This window comes from Scyliorhinus torazame, chromosome 2, assembly GCF_047496885.1.
Source record: "Scyliorhinus torazame isolate Kashiwa2021f chromosome 2, sScyTor2.1, whole genome shotgun sequence".
Classification (NCBI taxonomy): Eukaryota; Metazoa; Chordata; class Chondrichthyes; order Carcharhiniformes; family Scyliorhinidae; genus Scyliorhinus; species Scyliorhinus torazame.
Window position 1 is genome coordinate 404,847,059 of NC_092708.1, and position 27,759 is coordinate 404,874,817.

Genomic DNA, 27,759 nt, shown 5'->3' on the forward strand with positions numbered 1-27,759 from the left:
AGCTGCCTGTAATCCAAACTCTGAGTTCCCTCCCTAACCCCCTTCCTCTATGCCTGCTCTAAGACACACGTTAAAACCTCCCTCTTTGACCAGGTTTGGTGACTGCTCCTGGTTTATTTCTCGGGTTGATGAGTGTCAAGCCCCAGTCTGTGGGGCATTGCAGACACTAAGGAGAGTGGAAGAGCGACTGATCTCACTCTCACCTCATTTTGTTTTTTAATCAAGCAACATTTTTCAGGGACACACACGGTGAGGTGGGAAGGCAAAGGAAAGACTGAGGTTTTGCAGTAAAAAATTTTTAATGAAAGCATTAAAAGACAATTCAATGGATACATTTCATCATATGGTTGTCCAATATTCACATTTAAAATTTTTGTTTAAAACCTTATCAGGGATGTTAGAAATTCCGCCGTGAGGAGAAAAAGGTGGACTTTCTTCCCCAGAAAGCATTTTGAGTAATTAGGGAGAGGGAGGTGTGTCAGATGAGGTGGGACAGGGACCGTGTCAGAGAGAGACACAATATTGGTACAATTATGGACTGGGGCACAGATTACCGACATCACAGAAACACAGAACAGGTTAGAGAGGAATCCCTGGGAGATTGTTAACAGCACACTTTCAATGAGGAACAACTTGGGAATGTTAATGCATTAAGAACAAGGCATTATCAATTATATAATAAACTGTGCGTTACTAAGTATAACACTGTATATATTATGACACACTGTGTGCTATTGGGTATAACACTGGTGTGATAGATTCTCTGTCTAATCAGCATCCAGCACGGAGACCAATATCTCTCTATCTCCAGCTTGTTGTCATTTCCTGTGATGTTAAAACAAATCTCGATATATATCATCTTGATATATAATCTCTAATTTTGTATATATATTATATATAACATAGCAAGTGTTACTCAGGAACACTCAGTTTCAATAGCACTCTGGGTCTTACAGTCCTGTTTATATGAAACACATTGTGAATTACCGGGGGGTCACACCCCTGTGGAGGGGAGTGTGGGAGGGAAGAGGGGGCCACCCATTCAGGGCCCTCTCCAAATCTGTGCTCTGGGTTCACACACCACACGCTGGACATCCTGCGAAGGCTCCTCCTTTCCCCCACCCTTCAGAGTAACATCCCTCATTGTGTTAGGAAGGGGTTGGGTTGGTGCCATTGGTCTGAAGCTGATGTGTGAGGTTGTGTCCCAAGGCCGTCACCGTCAGTCTCCCCCTCACAGAGCGCGCGTGCCTGGGCATCACTGCCAGGGGCTGGGCAAGACGCAGAAATGCCGTTTGGCCGTCCCTTTCCACAGTGGCTGATCTGTTAACGAGATCCCTTCTACTCCTCGTCTTGTACGGATGCTCCTCGGAGGTGGTAACCACGAGTGGTTCAGTCAGTCAGTCCATCTGTCCCCAATTCCAGGGCCTCGTCATAGCCGGGCATCCCCTGATGGGGAGCGTGGAATCAACTGGTCCAGCCGATCGAGGGAACCCGTTTTCTCTGCTCCCGGTCCACTTTGGGTTCGCCCCTGCACCCAGTCCATGCTCGCCGAGCTCTTGCTGCTCCCAGCATCCTCTGGGCTCAGGCCTACACTGTCTCCATGGTGACAGGACGCAGCTACAAGAAAAGACAGATTTTTAATCGATTAGTTTACTCCGCACCATTGCCCCAGGGACCAGAGGGTAATTCCCCCCCTGCCCGGAGTCACCAGGCGCACTGGGCGAGAGGGGGAGCCAAGCTCCCAATGGGATACTGGCAGACTGTTCCGGAGTGTGGACCTGTGGCCTGGACACCTGGAGTCTTACGGACATTTATTATCTGCACACAGATGGCAAAGAGGGAGCTGGGGAGGTCGGGATCTTACGTCCTCGATCCACCAGCTGGAAACTTCACACTAACACCCAGCCTGTATCTCACCCTATTTGTTGAAGGAATGTGGCATCACAGCGAGACCACCATTCACTGCCCATTCACTGCCCCGGAGAAGGTGGTGATGGGTTGGTGCAATGGGTTGGTGTCTCGCTCGGCCATTTCAGAGGGGAGTTCAGGGTGAAAACCATTGCTGTGGGTCTGGAGTCACGTGTAGGCCAGACCGGGAAAGGACGGCAGATTTCTGTCCCTGAAGGACATTACTGACCCAGATGGGATTTTACGACAATCTAGAAAAGGTTTGTCCAATCACTCCACTCAGCGACCAAGCTCAAAGGTTCTTTTCAGTCAAGGGACAATGACCAAAGTTCAGAAAGAAAAGGTTAGGAGAGTGGGATAAGTTTGGGGATAGATACAGGTCTACGGGGAGAGAGTGGGGCAGTGGGAATAGTTTGGGATTGATACAGGTCTATGGGGAGAGAGTGGGGCAGTGGGATTAGTTTGGGATTGATACAGGTCTATGGGGAGAGAGCGGGGCAGTGGGAATAGTTTGGGATTGATACAGGGCTATGGGGAGAGAGTGGGACAGTGGGATTAGTTTGGGATTGATACAGGGCTATGGGGAGAGAGCGGGGCAGTGGGATTAGTTTGGGGATTGATACAGGTCTATGGGGAGAGAGTGGGACAGTGGGATTAGTTTGGGATTGATACAGGGCTATGGGGAGAGAGCGGGGCAGTGGGATTAGTTTGGGATTGATACAGGTCTATGGGGAGAGAGTGGGGCAGTGGGAATAGTTTGGGATTGATACAGGGCTATGGGGAGAGAGTGGGGCAGTGGGAATAGTTTGGGATTGATACAGGACTATGGGGAGAGAGCGGGGCAGTGGGATTAGTTTGGGGATTGATACAGGGCTGTGGGGAGAGAGCGGGGCAGTGGATTAGTTTGGGGACTGATACAGGGCTATGGGGAGAGAGTGGGGCAGTGGGAATAGTTTGGGATTGATACAGGACTATGGGGAGAGAGCGGGGCAGTGGGATTAGTTTGGGATTGATACAGGACTATGGGGAGAGAGCGGGGCAGTGGGGTTAGTTTGGGATTGATACAGGGCTATGGGGAGAGAGTGGGACAGTGGGATTAGTTTGAGATTGATACAGGGCTATGGGGAGAGAGTGGGACAGTGGGATTAGATTGGGATTGATACAGGGCTATGGGGAGAGAGCGGGGCAGTGGGATTAGTTTGGGGATTGATACAGGGCTGTGGGGAGAGAGCGGGGCAGTGGATTAGTTTGGGGACTGATACAGGGCTATGGGGAGAGAGTGGGACAGTGGGATTAGTTTGGGATTGATACAGGGCTATGGAGAGAGAGTGGGGCAGTGGGATTAGTTTGGGATTGATACAGGGCTATGGGGAGAGAGCAGGGCAGTGGGATTAGTTTGGGGATTGATACAGGGCTATGGGGAGAGAGCGGGGCAGTGGGATTAGTTTGGGATTGATACAGGTCTATGGGGAGAGAGCGGGTCAATGGGATTAGTTTGGGATTGATACAGGGCTATGGGGAGAGAGCGGGGCAGTGGGATTAGTTTGGGGATTGATACAGGGCTATGGGGAGAGAGTGGGACAGTGGGATTAGATTGGGATCGATACAGGGCTATGGGGAGAGAGCGGGGCAGTGGGATTAGTTTGGTGATTGATACAGGGCTATGGGGAGAGAGCGGGGCAGTGGGATTGATATAGGGCTATGGGGAGAGAGCGGGGCAGTGGGATTGATACAGGACTATGGGGAGAGAGTGGGTCAGTGGGATTAGTTTGGGGATTGATACAGGGCTATGGGGAGAGAGCGGGGCAGTGGGATTAGTTTGGTGATTGATACAGGGCTATGGGGAGAGAGCGGGGCAGTGGGATTGATATAGGGCTATGGGGAGAGAGCGGGACAGTGGGATAAGTTTGGGGATTGATACAGATCTATGGGGAGAGAGCGTGGCAGTGGGATTAGTTTGAGGATTGATACAGGGCTATGGGGAGAGAGCGGGTCAGTGGGATTAGTTTGGGATTGATACAGGGCTATGGGGAGAGAGCAGGACAATGGGAATAGTTTGGGGATTGATACAGGGCTATGGGGAGAGAGCGGGGCAGTGGGATTAGTTTGAGGATTGATACAGGGCTATGGGGAGAGAGCGGGTCAGTGGGATTAGTTTGGGATTGATACAGGGCTATGGGGAGAGAGCGGGGCAGTGGGATTAGTTTGGGGATTGATACAGGGCTATGGGGAGAGAGCGGGGCAGTGGGATTAGTTTGGGGATTGATACAGGGCTATGGGGAGAGAGCGAGGCAGTGGGATTGATACAAGGCGATGGGGAGAGAGCGGGGCAGTGGGATTAGTTTGGGGATTGATACAGGGCTATGGGGAGAGAGTGGGGCAGTGGGATTAGTTTGGGGATTGATACAGGGCTATTGGGAGAGAGCAGGGCAGTGGGATTAGTTTGGGGATTGATACAGGGCTATGGGGAGAGAGCGGGGCAGTGGGATTAGTTTGGGATTGATACAGGTCTATGGGGAGAGAGCGGGGCAGTGGGATTAGTTTGGGATTGATACAGGACTATGGGGGGAGAGCGGGGCAGTGGGATTAGATTGGGATCGATACAGGGCTATGGGGAGAGAGCGGGGCAGAGGGATTAGTTTGGTGATTGATACAGGGCTATGGGGAGAGAGCGGGGCAGTGGGATTGATATAGGGCTATGGGGAGAGAGCGGGACAGTGGGATAAGTTTGGGGATTGATACAGATCTATGGGGAGAGAGCGTGGCAGTGGGATTAGTTTGAGGATTGATACAGGGCTATGGGGAGAGAGCGGGTCAGTGGGATTAGTTTGGGATTGATACAGGGCTATGGGGAGAGAGCAGGACAATGGGATTAGTTTGGGGATTGATACAGGGCTATGGGGAGAGAGCGAGGCAGTGGGATTAGTTTGAGGATTGATACAGGGCTATGGGGAGAGAGCGGGTCAGTGGGATTAGTTTGGGATTGATACAGGGCTATGGGGAGAGAGCGGGGCAGTGGGATTAGTTTGGGGATTGATACAGGGCTATGGGGAGAGAGCGAGGCAGTGGGATTGATACAAGGCGATGCGGAGAGAGCGGGGCAGTGGGATTAGTTTGGGGATTGATACATGGCTATGGGGAGAGAGCGGGGCAGTGGGATTAGTTTGGGGATTGATACAGGGCTATGGGGAGAGAGCGGGGCAGTGGGATTAGTTTGGGGATTGATACAGGTCTATGGGGAGAGAGCGGGGCTGTGGGATTAGTTTGGGGATTGATACAGGGCTATGGGGAGAGAGCGGGGCAGTGGGATTAGTTTGGGGATTGATACAGGGCTATGGGGAGAGAGCGGGGCAGTGGGATTGATACAGGGCTATGGGGAGAGAGCGGGGCAGTGGGATTGATACAGGGCTATGGGGAGAGAGCGGGGCAGTGGGATTAGTTTGGGATTGATACAGGGCTATGGGGAGAGAGTGGGGCAGTGGGATTAGTTTAGGATTGATACAGGGCTATGGGGAGAGAGCGGGGCAGTGGGATTGATACAGGGCTATGGGGAGAGAGCGGGGCAGTGGGATTGATACAGGGCTATGGGGAGAGAGCGGGGCAGTGGGATTAGTTTGGGATTGATACAGGGCTATGGGGAGAGAGTGGGGCAGTGGGATTAGTTTAGGATTGATACAGGGCTATGGGGAGAGAGCGGGGCAGTGGGATTAGTTTGGGATTGATACAGGGCTATGGGGAGAGAGTGGGGCAGTGGGATTAGTTTAGGATTGATACAGGGCTATGGGGAGAGAGTGGGGCCGTGGGATTAGTTTGGGGATTGATACAGGACTATGGGGAGAGAGCGGGGCAGTGGGATTAGTTTGGGATTGATACAGGGCTATGGGGAGAGAGTGGGGCAGTGGGATTAGTTTAGGATTGATACAGGGCTATGGGGAGAGAGTGGGGCCGTGGGATTAGTTTGGGGATTGATACAGGGCTATGGGGAGAGAGCGGGGCAGTGGGATTGATACAGGGCTATGGGTCTCTGTCTCTCGCACACTCGCTCTCTGTCTCTCGCCCAATCGCTCTCTGTCTCTCGCACGCTCGCTCTCTGGCTCTCGCACGCCCGCTCTCTGGCTCTCGCTCGCCCGCTCTCTGTCTCTCGCCCGCTCTCTGTCTCTCGCACGCTCGCTCTCTGTCTCGCGCACGCTCGCTCTCGGTCTCTCGCACGCTCGCGCTCGGTCTCTCGCACGCTCGCTCTCGGTCTCTCGCACGCTCGCTCCCTGGCTCTCGCGCGCCCGCTCCCTGGCTCTCGCGCGCCCGCTCTCTGTCTCTCGCTCGCTCGCTCTCTGTCTCTCGCTCGCTCGCTCTCTGTCTCGCGCACGCTCGCTCTCGGTCTCTCGCACGCTCGCGCTCGGTCTCTCGCACGCTCGCTCTCGGTCTCTCGCACGCTCGCTCCCTGGCTCTCGCGCGCCCGCTCCCTGGCTCTCGCGCGCCCGCTCTCTGTCTCTCGCTCGCTCGCTCTCTGTCTCTCGCACGCTCGCTCTCTGTCTCGCGCACGCTCGCTCTCGGTCTCTCGCACGCTCGCGCTCGGTCTCTCGCACGCTCGCTCTCGGTCTCTCGCACGCTCGCTCCCTGGCTCTCGCGCGCCCGCTCCCTGGCTCTCGCGCGCCCGCTCTCTGTCTCTCGCTCGCTCGCTCTCGGTCTCTCGCGCGCTCGCTCTCGGTCTCTCGCGCGCTCGCTCTCGGTCTCTCGCGCGCTCGCTCTCGGTCTCTCGCGCGCTCGCTCTCGGTCTCTCGCGCGCTCGCTCTCGGTCTCTCGCGCGCTCGCTCTCGGTCTCTCGCGCGCTCGCTCTCGGTCTCTCGCGCGCTCGCTCTCGGTCTCTCGCGCGCTCGCTCTCGGTCTCTCGCGCGCTCGCTCTCGGTCTCTCGCTCGCTCGCTCTCTGTCTCTCGCTCGCTCTCTGTCTCTCTCTCGCTCGCTCTCTGTCTCTCGCTCGCTCGCTCTCTGTCTCTCGCTCGCTCTCTGTCTCTCGCTCGCTCTCTGTCTCTCGCTCGCTCGCTCTCTCTCTGTCTCTCGCTCGCTCGCTCTCTGTCTCTCGCTCGCTCGCTCTCAGACTCTCGCACGCCCGCTCTCTGGCTCTCGCACGCCCGCTCTCTGGCTCTCGCACGCCCGCTCTCTGGCTCTCGCTCGCTCGCTCTCTGTCTCTCGCTTGCTCTCTGTCTCTCGCTCGCTCGCTCTCTGTCTCTCGCTCGCTCGCTCTCTGTCTCTCGCTCGCTCGCTCGCTCTCTGTCTCTCGCTCGCTCGCTCTCTGTCTCTCGCTCGCTCGCTCTCTGTCTCTCGCTCGCTCTCAGACTCTCGCACGCTCGCTCTCTGTCTCTCGCTCGCTCGCTCTCTGTCTCTCGCTCGCTCTCAGACTCTCGCTCGCTCGCTCTCTGTCTCTCGCTCGCTCGCTCTCTGTCTCTCGCTCGCTCGCTCTCTGTCTCTCGCTCGCTCTCAGACTCTCGCACGCTCGCTCTCTGTCTCTCGCTCGCTCGCTCTCTGTCTCTCGCTCGCTCTCAGACTCTCGCTCGCTCGCTCTCTGTCTCTCGCTCGCTCGCTCTCTGTCTCTCGCTCGCTCGCTCTCTGTCTCTCGCTCGCTCTCAGACTCTCGCACGCTCGCTCTCTGGCTCTCGCACGCCCGCTCTCTGGCTCTCGCACGCCCGCTCTCTGGCTCTCGCACGCCCGCTCTCTGGCTCTCGCACGCCCGCTCTCTGGCTCTCGCACGCCCGCTCTCTGGCTCTCCCACGCCCGCTCTCTGTCTCTCGCTCTGTCTCTCGCACACTCGCTCTCTGTCTCACACACTCGCTGTCTCTCGCACACTCGCTGTCTCTCGCACACTCGCTGTCTCTCGCACACTCGCTGTCTCTTGCGCGCTCGCTCTGTCTCTCGCACGCTCGCTCTCTGTCTCTCGCACGCTCGCTCTCTGTCTCTCGCACGCTCGCTCTCTGTCTCTCGCACGCTCGCTCTGTCTCTCGCACGCTCGCTCTGTCTCTCGCGCGCCCGCTCTCTGTCTCTCGCTCGCTCTCTGTCTCTCGCTCGCTCTCTGTCTCTCGCTCGCTCGCTCGCTCTCTGTCTCTCGCTCGCTCGCTCTCTGTCTCTCGCTCGCTCGCTCTCTGTCTCTCGCTCGCTCTCAGACTCTCGCACGCTCGCTCTCTGGCTCTCGCACGCCCGCTCTCTGGCTCTCGCACGCCCGCTCTCTGGCTCTCGCACGCCCGCTCTCTGGCTCTCGCACGCCCGCTCTCTGTCTCTCGCTCTGTCTCTCGCACACTCGCTCTCTGTCTCACACACTCGCTGTCTCTCGCACACTCGCTGTCTCTCGCACACTCGCTGTCTCTTGCACGCTCGCTCTGTCTCTCGCACGCTCGCTCTCTGTCTCTCGCACGCTCGCTCTCTGTCTCTCGCACGCTCGCTCTGTCTCTCGCACGCTCGCTCTCTGTCTCTCGCACGCTCGCTCTGACACTCGCGCGCTCGCTCTCTGTCTCTCACACACTCGCCCTCTGTCTCTCGCACGCTCGCTCTCTGTCTCTCGCACGCTCGCTCTCTGTCTCTCGCACACTCGCTCTCTGTCTCTCGCACACTCGCTCTCTGTCTCTCGCACACTCGCTCTCTGTCTCTCGCACACTCGCTCTCTGTCTCTCGCACACTCGCTCTCTGTCTCTCATTCAGACATTCCCAAACCGACAATCAGACATTCCCAAATCCGAGAATCAATCATTCCCAAATCGGAGAATCAATCATTCCCAAATCCGAGAATCAAACATTCCCAAATGGACAATCAGACATTCCCAAATCCGAGAATCAATCATTCCCAAATCCGAGAATCAATCATTCCCAAATCGGAGAATCAGACATTCCCAAATCCGAGGATCAAACATTCCCAAACCGAGAATCAGACATTCCCAAATCGGAGGATCAAACATTCCCAAACCGAGAATCAGACATTCCCAAATCCAAGAATCAAACATTCCCAAACCGAGAATCAAACATTCCCAAATCGGAGAATCAAACATTCCCAAATCCGAGAATCAAACATTCCCAAATGGATAATCAAACATTCCCAAATCCGAGAATCAGACATTCCCAAATCCGAGAATCAGACATTCCCAAATGGATAATCAAACATTCCCAAATCCGAGGATCAGACATTCCCAAATCGGAGCATCATTCCCAAATCCGAGAATCAATCATTCCCAAATCGGAGAATCAGACATTCCCAAATCGGAGAATCAAACATTCCCAAATCCGAGAATCAAACATTCCCAAACCGAGAATCAGACATTCCCAAATCGGAGAATCAGACATTCCCAAATCGGAGAATCAGACATTCCCAAATCCGAGAATCAGACATTCCCAAACCGACAATCAGACATTCCCAAATCGGAGAATCAAACATTCCCAAATCGGAGAATCAAACATTCCCAAATCCGAGAATCAAACATTCCCAAATGGATAATCAAACATTCCTAAATCCGAGAATCAAACATTCCCAGATGGATAATCAAACATTCCCAAATCCGAGAATCAGCCATTCCCAAATCGGAGAATCAAACATTCCCAAATCGGAGAATCAAACATTCCCAAATGGATAATCAAACATTCCCAAATCCGAGAATCAAACATTCCCAAATGGATAATCAAACATTCCCAAATGGATAATCAAACATTCCCAAATCCAAGAATCAGACATTCCCAAATCGGAGAATCAGACATTCCCAAATCCGAGAATCAAACATTCCCAAATCCGAGGATCAGACATTCCCAAATCCGAGGATCAGACATTCCCAAATCCGACAATCAAACATTCCCAAATCCGAGAATCAAACATTCCCAAACCGAGAATCAATCATTCCCAAATCGGAGAATCAGACATTCCCAAATCCGAGGATCAAACATTCCCAAACCGAGAATCAGACATTCCCAAATCGGAGGATCAAACATTCCCAAACCGAGAATCAGACATTCCCAAATCCAAGAATCAAACATTCCCAAACCGAGAATCAAACATTCCCAAATCGGAGAATCAAACATTCCCAAATCGGAGAATCAAACATTCCCAAATGGATAATCAAACATTCCCAAATCCGAGAATCAGACATTCCCAAACCGACAATCAGACATTCCCAAATCGGAGAATCAAACATTCCCAAATCGGAGAATCAAACATTCCCAAATGGATAGTCAAACATTCCCAAATCCGAGAATCAAACATTCCCAAATGGATAATCAAACATTCCCAAATCCGAGAATCAAACATTCCCAAATTGCAGAATCAGACATTCCCAAATCCGGGAATCAAACATTCCCAAATCGGAGAATCAAACATTCCCAAATCCGAGAATCAAACATTCCCAAATGGATAATCAAACATTCCCAAATCCGAGGATCAGACATTCCCAAATGGATAATCAAACATTCCCAAATCCGAGGATCAGACATTCCCAAATCGGAGCATCATTCCCAAATCGGAGAATCAGACATTCCCAAATCCGAGAATCAAACATTCCCAAATCCGAGAATCAAACATTCCCAAATGGATAATCAAACATTCCCAAATCCGAGGATCAGACATTCCCAAATCCGAGAATCAAACATTCCCAAATGGATAATCAAACATTCCCAAATCCGAGGATCAGACATTCCCAAATGGATAATCAAACATTCCCAAATCCGAGGATCAGACATTCCCAAATCGGAGCATCATTCCCAAATCGGAGAATCAGACATTCCCAAATCCGAGAATCAAACATTCCCAAATCCGGGAATCAAACATTCCCAAATGGATAATCAAACATTCCCAAATCCGAGGATCAGACATTCCCAAATCCGACAATCAAACATTCCCAAATCCGAGAATCAAACATTCCCAAACCGAGAATCAATCATTCCCAAATCGGAGAATCAGACATTCCCAAATCCGAGGATCAAACATTCCCAAACCGAGAATCAGACATTCCCAAATCGGAGGATCAAACATTCCCAAATCCGACAATCAAACATTCCCAAATCCGAGAATCAAACATTCCCAAACCGAGAATCAATCATTCCCAAATCGGAGAATCAGACATTCCCAAACCGACAATCAGACATTCCCAAATCGGAGAATCAAACATTCCCAAATCGGATAATCAAACATTCCCATATCCGAGAATCAAACATTCCCAAATCTGAGAATCAAACATTCCCAAATCCGAGAATCAGACATTCCCAAATTGGAGAATCAAACATTCCCAAATCCGAGAATCAGACATTCCCAAATCCGAGAATCAAACATTCCCAAATCCGAGAATCAAACATTCCCAAATGGATAATCAAACATTCCCAAATGGATAATCAAACATGCCCAAATCGGAGAATCAGACATTCCCAAATCCGAGAATCAAACATTCCCAAACCGAGAATCAATCATTCCCAAATCGGAGGATCAGACATTCCCAAATCCGAGGATCAGACATTCCCAAATCCGACAATCAAACATTCCCAAATCCGACAATCAAACATTCCCAAATCGGAGAATCAAACATTCCCAAATCCGAGAATCAAACATTCCCAAACCGAGAATCAGACATTCCCAAATCGGAGAATCAGACATTCCCAAATTGGAGAATCAATCATTCCCAAATCCGAGAATCAGACATTCCCAAATCCGGGAATCAAACATTCCCAAATCCGAGAATCAGACATTCCCAAATCCGGGAATCAAACATTCCCAAATCCGAGGATCAGACATTCCCAAATCCGAGAATCAAACATTCCCAAACCGAGAATCAGACATTCCCAAATCGGAGAATCAAACATTCCCAAATCCGAGAATCAGACATTCCCAAATCGGAGAATCAGACATTCCCAAATCCGGGAATCAAACATTCCCAAATCCGAGAATCAGACATTCCGAATCCGGGAATCAAACATTCCCAAATCCGAGGATCAGACATTCCCAAATCCGAGAATCAAACATTCCCAAACCGAGAATCAGACATTCCCAAATCGGAGAATCAAACATTCCCAAATCCGAGAATCAGACATTCCCAAATCAGAGAATCAGACATTCCCAAATCGGAGAAACAAACATTCCCAAATCCGAGAATCAGACATTCCCAAATCCGAGAATCAAACATTCCCAAACCGACAATCAGACATTCCCAAATCAGAGAATCAAAGATTCCCAAATCGGAGAATCAAACATTCCCAAATCCGAGAATCAAACATTCCCAAATGGATAATCAAACATTCCCAAATCCGAGAATCAAACATTCCCAGATGGATAATCAAACATTCCCAAATCCGAGAATCAGACATTCCCAAATCGGAGAATCAAACATTCCCAAATCCGAGAATCAGACATTCCCAAATCCGAGAATCAAACATTCCCAAACCGACAATCAGACATTCCCAAATCAGAGAATCAAAGATTCCCAAATCGGAGAATCAAACATTCCCAAATCCGAGAATCAAACATTCCCAAATGGATAATCAAACATTCCCAAATCCGAGAATCAAACATTCCCAGATGGATAATCAAACATTCCCAAATCCGAGAATCAGACATTCCCAAATCGGAGAATCAGACATTCCCAAATCCGAGGATCAGACATTCCCAAATCCGAGGATCAGACATTCCCAAATACGACAATCAAACATTCCCAAATCCGAGAATCAAACATTCCCAAACCGAGAATCAATCATTCCCAAATCGGAGAATCAGACATTCCCAAATCCGAGGATCAAACATTCCCAAACCGAGAATCAGACATTCCCAAATCGGAGGATCAAACATTCCCAAACCGAGAATCAGACATTCCCAAATCCAAGAATCAAACATTCCCAAATCGGAGAATCAAACATTCCCAAATCGGAGAATCAAACATTCCCAAATGGATAATCAAACATTCCCAAATCCGAGAATCAGACATTCCCAAACCGACAATCAGACATTCCCAAATCGGAGAATCAAACATTCCCAAATCGGATAATCAAACATTCCCAAATCCGAGAATCAAACATTCCCAAATCCGAGAATCAAACATTCCCAAATCCGAGAATCAGACATTCCCAAATTGAAGAATCAAACATTCCCAAATCCGAGAATCAGACATTCCCAAATGGATAATCAAACATTCCCAAATCCGAGAATCAAACATTCCCAAATGGATAATCAAACATTCCCAAATCGGAGAATCAGACATTCCCAAATCCGAGAATCAAACATTCCCAAACCGAGAATCAAACATTCCCAAATCGGAGGATCAGACATTCCCAAATCCGAGGATCAGACATTCCCAAATCCGATAATCAAACATTCCCAAATCCGAGGATCAGACATTCCCAAATCCGACAATCAAACATTCCCAAATCCGAGAATCAAACATTCCCAAACCGAGAATCAATCATTCCCAAATCGGAGAATCAGACATTCCCAAATCCGAGGATCAAACATTCCCAAACCGAGAATCAGACATTCCCAAATCGGAGGATCAAACATTCCCAAATCCGACAATCAAACATTCCCAAATCCGAGAATCAAACATTCCCAAACCGAGAATCAATCATTCCCAAATCGGAGAATCAGACATTCCCAAACCGACAATCAGACATTCCCAAATCGGAGAATCAAACATTCCCAAATCGGATAATCAAACATTCCCATATCCGAGAATCAAACATTCCCAAATCTGAGAATCAAACATTCCCAAATCCGAGAATCAGACATTCCCAAATTGGAGAATCAAACATTCCCAAATCCGAGAATCAGACATTCCCAAATCCGAGAATCAAACATTCCCAAATCCGAGAATCAAACATTCCCAAATGGATAATCAAACATTCCCAAATGGATAATCAAACATGCCCAAATCGGAGAATCAGACATTCCCAAATCCGAGAATCAAACATTCCCAAACCGAGAATCAATCATTCCCAAATCGGAGGATCAGACATTCCCAAATCCGAGGATCAGACATTCCCAAATCCGACAATCAAACATTCCCAAATCCGACAATCAAACATTCCCAAATCGGAGAATCAAACATTCCCAAATCCGAGAATCAAACATTCCCAAACCGAGAATCAGACATTCCCAAATCGGAGAATCAGACATTCCCAAATTGGAGAATCAATCATTCCCAAATCCGAGAATCAGACATTCCCAAATCGGAGAATCAGACATTCCCAAATTGGAGAATCAATCATTCCCAAATCCGAGAATCAGACATTCCCAAATCCGGGAATCAAACATTCCCAAATCCGAGGATCAGACATTCCCAAATCCGAGAATCAAACATTCCCAAATGGATAATCAAACATTCCCAAATCCGAGAATCAGACATTCCCAAATCCGAGAATCAGACATTCCCAAATCCGAGAATCAAACATTCCCAAATGGATAATCAAACATTCCCAAATCCGAGGATCAGACATTCCCAAATCGGAGCATCATTCCCAAATCCGAGAATCAATCATTCCCAAATCGGAGAATCAGACATTCCCAAATCGGAGAATCAAACATTCCCAAATCCGAGAATCAAACATTCCCAAACCGAGAATCAGACATTCCCAAATCGGAGAATCAAACATTCCCAAATCCGAGAATCAGACATTCCCAAATAGGAGAATCAGACATTCCCATATCCGAGAATCAAACATTCCCAAATCCGAGAATCAGACATTCCCAAATGGATAATCAAACATTCCCAAATGGATAATCAAACATTCCCAAATCCGAGAATCAGACATTCCCAAACCGACAATCAGACATTCCCAAATCGGAGAATCAAACATTCCCAAATCGGATAATCAAACATTCCCATATCCGAGAATCAAACATTCCCAAATCTGAGAATCAATCATTCCCAAATCGGAGAATCAGACATTCCCAAATCGGAGAATCAAACATTCCCAAATCCGAGAATCAAACATTCCCAAACCGAGAATCAGACATTCCCAAATCGGAGAATCAGACATTCCCAAATTGGAGAATCAATCATTCCCAAATCCGAGAATCAGACATTCCCAAATCCGGGAATCAAACATTCCCAAATCCGAGAATCAGACATTCCCAAATCCGGGAATCAAACATTCCCAAATCCGAGGATCAGACATTCCCAAATCCGAGAATCAAACATTCCCAAATGGATAATCAAACATTCCCAAATCCGAGAATCAGACATTCCCAAATCCGAGAATCAAACATTCCCAAATCCGAGAATCAGACATTCCCAAATCCGAGAATCAGACATTCCCAAATCCGAGAATCAAACATTCCCAAATGGATAATCAAACATTCCCAAATCCGAGGATCAGACATTCCCAAATCGGAGAATCAAACATTCCCAAATCCGAGAACCAAACATTCCCAAATGGATAATCAAACATTCCTAAATCCGAGAATCAAACATTCCCAGATGGATAATCAAACATTCCCAAATCCGAGAATCAGACATTCCCAAATCGGAGAATCAAACATTCCCAAATGGATAATCAAACATTCCCAAATCCGAGAATCAAACATTCCCAAATCCGAGAATCTGTCTCTCGCTCGCTCGCTCTCTGTCTCTCGCTCGCTCGCTCTCTGTCTCTCGCTCGCTCGCTCGCTCTCTGTCTCTCGCTCGCTCGCTCTCTGTCTCTCGCTCGCTCGCTCTCTGTCTCTCGCTCGCTCTCAGACTCTCGCACGCTCGCTCTCTGTCTCTCGCTCGCTCGCTCTCTGTCTCTCGCTCGCTCGCTCTCTGTCTCTCGCTCGCTCTCAGACTCTCGCACGCTCGCTCTCTGTCTCTCGCTCGCTCGCTCTCAGACTCTCGCACGCTCGCTCTCTGTCTCTCGCTCGCTCGCTCTCTGTCTCTCGCTCGCTCTCAGACTCTCGCACGCTCGCTCTCTGTCTCTCGCACGCTCGCTCTCTGTCTCTCGCTCGCTCTCAGACTCTCGCTCGCTCGCTCTCTGTCTCTCGCTCGCTCGCTCTCTGTCTCTCGCTCGCTCGCTCTCTGTCTCTCGCTCGCTCTCAGACTCTCGCACGCTCGCTCTCTGGCTCTCGCACGCCCGCTCTCTGGCTCTCGCACGCCCGCTCTCTGGCTCTCGCACGCCCGCTCTCTGGCTCTCGCACGCCCGCTCTCTGGCTCTCGCACGCCCGCTCTCTGGCTCTCCCACGCCCGCTCTCTGTCTCTCGCTCTGTCTCTCGCACACTCGCTCTCTGTCTCACACACTCGCTGTCTCTCGCACACTCGCTGTCTCTCGCACACTCGCTGTCTCTCGCACACTCGCTGTCTCTTGCGCGCTCGCTCTGTCTCTCGCACGCTCGCTCTCTGTCTCTCGCACGCTCGCTCTCTGTCTCTCGCACGCTCGCTCTCTGTCTCTCGCACGCTCGCTCTGTCTCTCGCACGCTCGCTCTGTCTCTCGCGCGCCCGCTCTCTGTCTCTCGCTCGCTCTCTGTCTCTCGCTCGCTCTCTGTCTCTCGCTCGCTCGCTCGCTCTCTGTCTCTCGCTCGCTCGCTCTCTGTCTCTCGCTCGCTCTCAGACTCTCGCACGCTCGCTCTCTGGCTCTCGCACGCCCGCTCTCTGGCTCTCGCACGCCCGCTCTCTGGCTCTCGCACGCCCGCTCTCTGGCTCTCGCACGCCCGCTCTCTGTCTCTCGCTCTGTCTCTCGCACACTCGCTCTCTGTCTCACACACTCGCTGTCTCTCGCACACTCGCTGTCTCTCGCACACTCGCTGTCTCTTGCACGCTCGCTCTGTCTCTCGCACGCTCGCTCTCTGTCTCTCGCACGCTCGCTCTCTGTCTCTCGCACGCTCGCTCTGTCTCTCGCACGCTCGCTCTCTGTCTCTCGCACGCTCGCTCTGACACTCGCGCGCTCGCTCTCTGTCTCTCACACACTCGCCCTCTGTCTCTCGCACGCTCGCTCTCTGTCTCTCGCACGCTCGCTCTCTGTCTCTCGCACACTCGCTCTCTGTCTCTCGCACACTCGCTCTCTGTCTCTCGCACACTCGCTCTCTGTCTCTCGCACACTCGCTCTCTGTCTCTCGCACACTCGCTCTCTGTCTCTCATTCAGACATTCCCAAACCGACAATCAGACATTCCCAAATCCGAGAATCAATCATTCCCAAATCGGAGAATCAATCATTCCCAAATCCGAGAATCAAACATTCCCAAATGGACAATCAGACATTCCCAAATCCGAGAATCAATCATTCCCAAATCCGAGAATCAATCATTCCCAAATCGGAGAATCAGACATTCCCAAATCCGAGGATCAAACATTCCCAAACCGAGAATCAGACATTCCCAAATCGGAGGATCAAACATTCCCAAACCGAGAATCAGACATTCCCAAATCCAAGAATCAAACATTCCCAAACCGAGAATCAAACATTCCCAAATCGGAGAATCAAACATTCCCAAATCCGAGAATCAAACATTCCCAAATGGATAATCAAACATTCCCAAATCCGAGAATCAGACATTCCCAAATCCGAGAATCAGACATTCCCAAATGGATAATCAAACATTCCCAAATCCGAGGATCAGACATTCCCAAATCGGAGCATCATTCCCAAATCCGAGAATCAATCATTCCCAAATCGGAGAATCAGACATTCCCAAATCGGAGAATCAAACATTCCCAAATCCGAGAATCAAACATTCCCAAACCGAGAATCAGACATTCCCAAATCGGAGAATCAGACATTCCCAAATCGGAGAATCAGACATTCCCAAATCCGAGAATCAGACATTCCCAAACCGACAATCAGACATTCCCAAATCGGAGAATCAAACATTCCCAAATCGGAGAATCAAACATTCCCAAATCCGAGAATCAAACATTCCCAAATGGATAATCAAACATTCCTAAATCCGAGAATCAAACATTCCCAGATGGATAATCAAACATTCCCAAATCCGAGAATCAGCCATTCCCAAATCGGAGAATCAAACATTCCCAAATCGGAGAATCAAACATTCCCAAATGGATAATCAAACATTCCCAAATCCGAGAATCAAACATTCCCAAATGGATAATCAAACATTCCCAAATGGATAATCAAACATTCCCAAATCCAAGAATCAGACATTCCCAAATCGGAGAATCAGACATTCCCAAATCCGAGAATCAAACATTCCCAAATCCGAGGATCAGACATTCCCAAATCCGAGGATCAGACATTCCCAAATCCGACAATCAAACATTCCCAAATCCGAGAATCAAACATTCCCAAACCGAGAATCAATCATTCCCAAATCGGAGAATCAGACATTCCCAAATCCGAGGATCAAACATTCCCAAACCGAGAATCAGACATTCCCAAATCGGAGGATCAAACATTCCCAAACCGAGAATCAGACATTCCCAAATCCAAGAATCAAACATTCCCAAACCGAGAATCAAACATTCCCAAATCGGAGAATCAAACATTCCCAAATCGGAGAATCAAACATTCCCAAATGGATAATCAAACATTCCCAAATCCGAGAATCAGACATTCCCAAACCGACAACCAGACATTCCCAAATCGGAGAATCAAACATTCCCAAATCGGAGAATCAAACATTCCCAAATGGATAGTCAAACATTCCCAAATCCGAGAATCAAACATTCCCAAATGGATAATCAAACATTCCCAAATCCGAGAATCAAACATTCCCAAATTGCAGAATCAGACATTCCCAAATCCGGGAATCAAACATTCCCAAATCGGAGAATCAAACATTCCCAAATCCGAGAATCAAACATTCCCAAATGGATAATCAAACATTCCCAAATCCGAGGATCAGACATTCCCAAATGGATAATCAAACATTCCCAAATCCGAGGATCAGACATTCCCAAATCGGAGCATCATTCCCAAATCGGAGAATCAGACATTCCCAAATCCGAGAATCAAACATTCCCAAATCCGAGAATCAAACATTCCCAAATGGATAATCAAACATTCCCAAATCCGAGGATCAGACATTCCCAAATCCGAGAATCAAACATTCCCAAATGGATAATCAAACATTCCCAAATCCGAGGATCAGACATTCCCAAATGGATAATCAAACATTCCCAAATCCGAGGATCAGACATTCCCAAATCGGAGCATCATTCCCAAATCGGAGAATCAGACATTCCCAAATCCGAGAATCAAACATTCCCAAATCCGGGAATCAAACATTCCCAAATGGATAATCAAACATTCCCAAATCCGAGGATCAGACATTCCCAAATCCGACAATCAAACATTCCCAAATCCGAGAATCAAACATTCCCAAACCGAGAATCAATCATTCCCAAATCGGAGAATCAGACATTCCCAAATCCGAGGATCAAACATTCCCAAACCGAGAATCAGACATTCCCAAATCGGAGGATCAAACATTCCCAAATCCGACAATCAAACATTCCCAAATCCGAGAATCAAACATTCCCAAACCGAGAATCAATCATTCCCAAATCGGAGAATCAGACATTCCCAAACCGACAATCAGACATTCCCAAATCGGAGAATCAAACATTCCCAAATCGGATAATCAAACATTCCCATATCCGAGAATCAAACATTCCCAAATCTGAGAATCAAACATTCCCAAATCCGAGAATCAGACATTCCCAAATTGGAGAATCAAACATTCCCAAATCCGAGAATCAGACATTCCCAAATCCGAGAATCAAACATTCCCAAATCCGAGAATCAAACATTCCCAAATGGATAATCAAACATTCCCAAATGGATAATCAAACATGCCCAAATCGGAGAATCAGACATTCCCAAATCCGAGAATCAAACATTCCCAAACCGAGAATCAATCATTCCCAAATCGGAGGATCAGACATTCCCAAATCCGAGGATCAGACATTCCCAAATCCGACAATCAAACATTCCCAAATCCGACAATCAAACATTCCCAAATCGGAGAATCAAACATTCCCAAATCCGAGAATCAAACATTCCCAAACCGAGAATCAGACATTCCCAAATCGGAGAATCAGACATTCCCAAATTGGAGAATCAATCATTCCCAAATCCGAGAATCAGACATTCCCAAATCCGGGAATCAAACATTCCCAAATCCGAGAATCAGACATTCCCAAATCCGGGAATCAAACATTCCCAAATCCGAGGATCAGACATTCCCAAATCCGAGAATCAAACATTCCCAAACCGAGAATCAGACATTCCCAAATCGGAGAATCAAACATTCCCAAATCCGAGAATCAGACATTCCCAAATCGGAGAATCAGACATTCCCAAATCCGGGAATCAAACATTCCCAAATCCGAGAATCAGACATTCCGAATCCGGGAATCAAACATTCCCAAATCCGAGGATCAGACATTCCCAAATCCGAGAATCAAACATTCCCAAACCGAGAATCAGACATTCCCAAATCGGAGAATCAAACATTCCCAAATCCGAGAATCAGACATTCCCAAATCAGAGAATCAGACATTCCCAAATCGGAGAAACAAACATTCCCAAATCCGAGAATCAGACATTCCCAAATCCGAGAATCAAACATTCCCAAACCGACAATCAGACATTCCCAAATCAGAGAATCAAAGATTCCCAAATCGGAGAATCAAACATTCCCAAATCCGAGAATCAAACATTCCCAAATGGATAATCAAACATTCCCAAATCCGAGAATCAAACATTCCCAGATGGATAATCAAACATTCCCAAATCCGAGAATCAGACATTCCCAAATCGGAGAATCAAACATTCCCAAATCCGAGAATCAGACATTCCCAAATCCGAGAATCAAACATTCCCAAACCGACAATCAGACATTCCCAAATCAGAGAATCAAAGATTCCCAAATCGGAGAATCAAACATTCCCAAATCCGAGAATCAAACATTCCCAAATGGATAATCAAACATTCCCAAATCCGAGAATCAAACATTCCCAGATGGATAATCAAACATTCCCAAATCCGAGAATCAGACATTCCCAAATCGGAGAATCAGACATTCCCAAATCCGAGGATCAGACATTCCCAAATCCGAGGATCAGACATTCCCAAATACGACAATCAAACATTCCCAAATCCGAGAATCAAACATTCCCAAACCGAGAATCAATCATTCCCAAATCGGAGAATCAGACATTCCCAAATCCGAGGATCAAACATTCCCAAACCGAGAATCAGACATTCCCAAATCGGAGGATCAAACATTCCCAAACCGAGAATCAGACATTCCCAAATCCAAGAATCAAACATTCCCAAATCGGAGAATCAAACATTCCCAAATCGGAGAATCAAACATTCCCAAATGGATAATCAAACATTCCCAAATCCGAGAATCAGACATTCCCAAACCGACAATCAGACATTCCCAAATCGGAGAATCAAACATTCCCAAATCGGATAATCAAACATTCCCAAATCCGAGAATCAAACATTCCCAAATCCGAGAATCAAACATTCCCAAATCCGAGAATCAGACATTCCCAAATTGAAGAATCAAACATTCCCAAATCCGAGAATCAGACATTCCCAAATGGATAATCAAACATTCCCAAATCCGAGAATCAAACATTCCCAAATGGATAATCAAACATTCCCAAATCGGAGAATCAGACATTCCCAAATCCGAGAATCAAACATTCCCAAACCGAGAATCAAACATTCCCAAATCGGAGGATCAGACATTCCCAAATCCGAGGATCAGACATTCCCAAATCCGACAATCAAACATTCCCAAATCCGAGAATCAAACATTCCCAAACCAAGAATCAATCATTCCCAAATCGGAGAATCAGACATTCCAAAACCGAGAATCAATCATTCCCAAATCGGAGAATCAGACATTCCCAAATCGGAGAATCAAACATTCCCAAATCCGAGAATCAAACATTCCCAAACCGAGAATCAGACATTCCCAAATCGGAGAATCAGACATTCCCAAATTGGAGAATCAATCATTCCCAAATCCGAGAATCAGACATTCCCAAATCCGGGAATCAAACATTCCCAAATCCGAGGATCAGACATTCCCAAATCCGAGAATCAAACATTCCCAAATGGATAATCAAACATTCCCAAATCCGAGAATCAGACATTCCCAAATCCGAGAATCAGACATTCCCAAATCCGAGAATCAAACATTCCCAAATGGATAATCAAACATTCCCAAATCCGAGGATCAGACATTCCCAAATCGGAGCATCATTCCCAAATCCGAGAATCAATCATTCCCAAATCGGAGAATCAGACATTCCCAAATCGGAGAATCAAACATTCCCAAATCCGAGAATCAAACATTCCCAAACCGAGAATCAGACATTCCCAAATCGGAGAATCAAACATTCCCAAATCCGAGAATCAGACATTCCCAAATAGGAGAATCAGACATTCCCATATCCGAGAATCAAACATTCCCAAATCTGAGAATCAAACATTCCCAAATCCGAGAATCAGACATTCCCAAATTGGAGAATCAAACATTCCCAAATCCGAGAATCAGACATTCCCAAATGGATAATCAAACATTCCCAAATGGATAATCAAACATTCCCAAATCCGAGAATCAGACATTCCCAAACCGACAATCAGACATTCCCAAATCGGAGAATCAAACATTCCCAAATCGGATAATCAAACATTCCCATATCCGAGAATCAAACATTCCCAAATCTGAGAATCAATCATTCCCAAATCGGAGAATCAGACATTCCCAAATCGGAGAATCAAACATTCCCAAATCCGAGAATCAAACATTCCCAAACCGAGAATCAGACATTCCCAAATCGGAGAATCAGACATTCCCAAATTGGAGAATCAATCATTCCCAAATCCGAGAATCAGACATTCCCAAATCCGGGAATCAAACATTCCCAAATCCGAGAATCAGACATTCCCAAATCCGGGAATCAAACATTCCCAAATCCGAGGATCAGACATTCCCAAATCCGAGAATCAAACATTCCCAAATGGATAATCAAACATTCCCAAATCCGAGAATCAGACATTCCCAAATCCGAGAATCAAACATTCCCAAATCCGAGAATCAGACATTCCCAAATCCGAGAATCAGACATTCCCAAATGGATAATCAAACATTCCCAAATCCGAGGATCAGACATTCCCAAATCGGAGCATCATTCCCAAATCCGAGAATCAATCATTCCCAAATCGGAGAATCAGACATTCCCAAATCGGAGAATCAAACATTCCCAAATCCGAGAATCAAACATTCCCAAACCGAGAATCAGACATTCCCAAATCGGAGAATCAAACATTCCCAAATCCGAGAATCAGACATTCCCAAATCGGAGAATCAGACATTCCCAAATTGGAGAATCAAACATTCCCGAATCAGACATTCCCAAATCCGAGAATCAAACATTCCCAAATCCGAGAATCAGACATTCCCAAACCGACAATCAGACATTCCCAAATCGGAGAATCAAACATTCCCAAATCGGAGAATCAAACATTCCCAAATCCGAGAACCAAACATTCCCAAATGGATAATCAAACATTCCTAAATCCGAGAATCAAACATTCCCAGATGGATAATCAAACATTCCCAAATCCGAGAATCAGACATTCCCAAATCGGAGAATCAAACATTCCCAAATGGATAATCAAACATTCCCAAATCCGAGAATCAAACATTCCCAAATCCGAGAATCAAACATTCCCAAATGGATAATCAAACATTCCCAAATCCGAGAATCAGACATTCCCAAATCGGAGAATCAGACATTCCCAAATCCGAGAATCAAACATTCCCAAATCCGAGGATCAGACATTCCCAAATCCGAGGATCAGACATTCCCAAATCCGAGAATCAAACATTCCCAAATCCGAGAATCAAACATTCCCAAACCGAGAATCAATCATTCCCAAATCGGAGAATCAGACATTCCCAAATCCGAGGATCAAACATTCCCAAACCGAGAATCAGACATTCCCAAATCGGAGGATCAAACATTCCCAAACCGAGAATCAGACATTCCCAAATCCAAGAATCAAACATTCCCAAATCCGAGAATCAGACATTCCCAAACCGAGAATCAGACATTCCCAAATCCAAGAATCAAACATTCCCAAACCGAGAATCAAACATTCCCAAATCGGAGAATGAAACATTCCCAAATCCGAGAATCAGACATTCCCAAACCGACAATCAGCCATTCCCAAATCGGAGAATCAAACATTCCAAAATCGGAGAATCAAACATTCCCAAATGGATAATCAAACATTCCCAAATCCGAGAATCAAACATTCCCAAATCCGAGAACCAAACATTCCCAAATCGGAGAATCAATCATTCCCAAATCGGAGGATCAAACATTCCCAAATGGATAATCAAACATTCCCAAATCGGAGAATCAGACATTCCCAAATCCGAGAATCAAACATTCCCAAACCGAGAATCAATCATTCCCAAATCGGAGGATCAGACATTCCCAAATCCGAGGATCAGACATTCCCAAATCCGACAATCAAACATTCCCAAACCGAGAATCAATCATTCCCAAATCCGAGAATCAAACATTCCCAAATCCGAGAATCAGACATTCCCAAATCGGAGAATCAGACATTCCCAAATCCGAGGATCAAACATTCCCAAACCGAGAATCAATCATTCCCAAATCCGAGAATCAAACATTCCCAAATCCGAGAATCAATCATTCCCAAATCCGAGAATCAAACATTCCCAAATCCGAGAATCAGACATTCCCAAATCCGAGAATCAAACATTCCCAAACCGAGAATCAAACATTCCCAAATCCGAGAATCAAACATTCCCAAATCCGAGAATCAGACATTCCCAAATCGGAGAATCAGACATTCCCAAATCGGAGGATCAAACATTCCCAAACCGAGGATCAGACATTCCCAAATCCGAGGATCAAACATTCCCAAACCGAGAATCAGACATTCCCAAATCCAAGAATCAAACATTCCCAAACCGAGAATCAAACATTCCCAAATCGGAGAATCAAACATTCCCAAATGGATAATCAAACATTCCCAAATCCGAGAATCAGACATTCCCAAATCCGAGAATCAGACATTCCCAAATCCGAGAATCAAACATTCCCAAATCCGAGAATCAAACATTCCCAAATCCGAGAATCAAACATTCCCAAATCCGAGAATCAAACATTCCAAAATCCGAGAATCAAACATTCCCAAATGGATAATCAAACATTCCCAAATCCGAGGATCAGACATTCCCAAATCGGAGCATCATTCCCAAATCCGAGAATCAATCATTCCCAAATCGGAGAATCAGACATTCCCAAATCGGAGAATCAAACATTCCCAAATCCGAGAATCAAACATTCCCAAACCGAGAATCAGACATTCCCAAATCGGAGAATCAGACATTCCCAAATTGGAGAATCAATCATTCCCAAATCCGAGAATCAGACATTCCCAAATCCGGGAATCAAACATTCCCAAATCCGAGAATCAGACATTCCCAAATCCGGGAATCAAACATTCCCAAATCCGAGGATCAGACATTCCCAAATCCGAGAATCAAACATTCCCAAATGGATAATCAAACATTCCCAAATCCGAGAATCAGACATTCCCAAATCCGAGAATCAAACATTCCCAAATGGATAATCAAACATTCCCAAATCCGAGGATCAGACATTCCCAAATCGGAGCATCATTCCCAAATCCGAGAATCAGACATTCCCAAATCGGAGAATCAAACATTCCCAAATCCGAGAATCAAACATTCCCAAATCCGAGAATCAAACATTCCCAAACCGAGAATCAGACATTCCCAAATCGGAGAATCAAACATTCCCAAATCCGAGAATCAGACATTCCCAAATCCGAGAATCAAACATTCCCAAATCCGAGAATCAGACATTCCCAAACCGACAATCAGACATTCCCAAATCGGAGAATCAAACATTCCCAAATCGGAGAATCAAACATTCCCAAATCCGAGAATCAAACATTCCCAAATGGATAATCAAACATTCCAAAATCCGAGAATCAAACATTCCCAGATGGATAATCAAACATTCCCAAATCCGAGAATCAGACATTCCCAAATCGGAGAATCAAACATTCCCAAATCGGAGAATCAAACATTCCCAAATGGATAATCAAACATTCCCAAATCCGAGAATCAAACATTCCCAAATCCGAGAATCAAACATTCCCAAATGGATAATCAAACATTCCCAAATCCGAGAATCAGACATTCCCAAATCGGAGAATCAGACATTCCCAAATCCGAGAATCAAACATTCCCAAATCCGAGGATCAGACATTCCCAAATCCGAGGATCAGACATTCCCAAATCCGACAATCAAACATTCCCAAATCCGAGAATCAAACATTCCCAAACCGAGAATCAATCATTCCCAAATCGGAGAATCAGACATTCCCAAATCCGAGGATCAAACATTCCCAAACCGAGAATCAGACATTCCCAAATCGGAGGATCAAACATTCCCAAACCGAGAATCAGACATTCCCAAATCCAAGAATCAAACATTCCCAAATCCGAGAATCAGACATTCCCAAACCGAGAATCAGGCATTCCCAAATCCAAGAATCAAACATTCCCAAACCGAGAATCAAACATTCCCAAATCGGAGAATCAAACATTCCCAAATCGGAGAATCAAACATTCCCAAATGGATAATCAAACATTCCCAAATCCGAGAATCAGACATTCCCAAACCGACAATCAGACATTCCCAAATCGGAGAATCAAACATTCCCAAATCGGAGAATCAAACATTCCCAAATGGATAATCAAACATTCCCAAATCCGAGAATCAAACATTCCCAAATCCGAGAATCAGACATTCCCAAATTGGAGAATCAAACATTCCCAAATCCGAGAATCAGACATTCCCAAATGGATAATCAAACATTCCCAAATCCGAGAATCAGACATTCCCAAATCCGAGAATCAAACATTCCCAAATCCGAGAATCAAACATTCCCAAATGGATAATCAAACATTCCCAAATGGATAATCAAACATTCCAAATCCGAGAATCAGACATTCCCAAATCCGAGAATCAGACATTCCCAAATCCGAGAATCAATCATTCCCAAATCGGAGGATCAAACATTCCCAAATGGATAATCAAACATTCCCAAATCCGAGAATCAAACATTCCCAAACCGAGAATCAATCATTCCCAAATCGGAGGATCAGACATTCCCAAATCCGTGGATCAGACATTCCCAAATCCGACAATCAAACATTCCCAAATCCGAGAATCAAACATTCCCAAACCGAGAATCAATCATTCCCAAATCGGAGAATCAGACATTCCCAAATCGGAGAATCAGACATTCCCAAATCCGAGGATCAGACATTCCCAAATCCGAGGATCAAACATTCCCAAACCGAGGATCAGACATTCCGAAATCCGAGGAACAAACATTCCCAAACCGAGAATCAGACATTCCCAAATCCAAGAATCAAACATTCCCAAACCGAGAATCAAACATTCCCAAATCGGAGAATCAAACATTCCCAAATGGATAATCAAACATTTCCAAACCGAGAATCAAACATTCCCAAATCCGAGAATCAGACATTCCCAAACCGAGAATCAGACATTCCCAAATCGGAGAATCAAACATTCCCAAATCCGAGAATCAGACATTCCCAAACCGAGAATCAGACATTCCCAAATGGATAATCAAACATTCCCAAATCCGAGAATCAGACATTCCCAAATCCGAGAATCAGACATTCCCAAATGGATAATCAAACATTCCCAAATCCGAGAATCAGACATTCCCAAATCGGAGAATCAAACATTCCCAAATCCGAGAATCAAACATTCCCAAACCGACAATCAGACATTCCCAAATCGGAGAATCAAACATTCCCAAATCCGAGAATCAAACATTCCCAAA

At 46.8% G+C, this 27,759-nt stretch overlaps 1 protein-coding gene across 1 annotated transcript in view; it reads right to left on the reverse strand.

Annotated features, from left to right (window-relative positions):
* Window positions 1-280: 280 nt before the first annotated feature.
* Window positions 281-27,759, reverse strand: part of LOC140407727 (G patch domain-containing protein 2-like) — a 275,429-nt gene continuing 247,950 nt past the window's right edge. Inside the window, exon 6 of the mRNA XM_072495023.1 lies at window positions 281-1,617. Coding sequence (XP_072351124.1) covers window positions 1,430-1,617 — 188 coding nt within the window. The 3' untranslated portion in view covers window positions 281-1,429. The remainder of the gene's footprint in view (window positions 1,618-27,759) is intronic.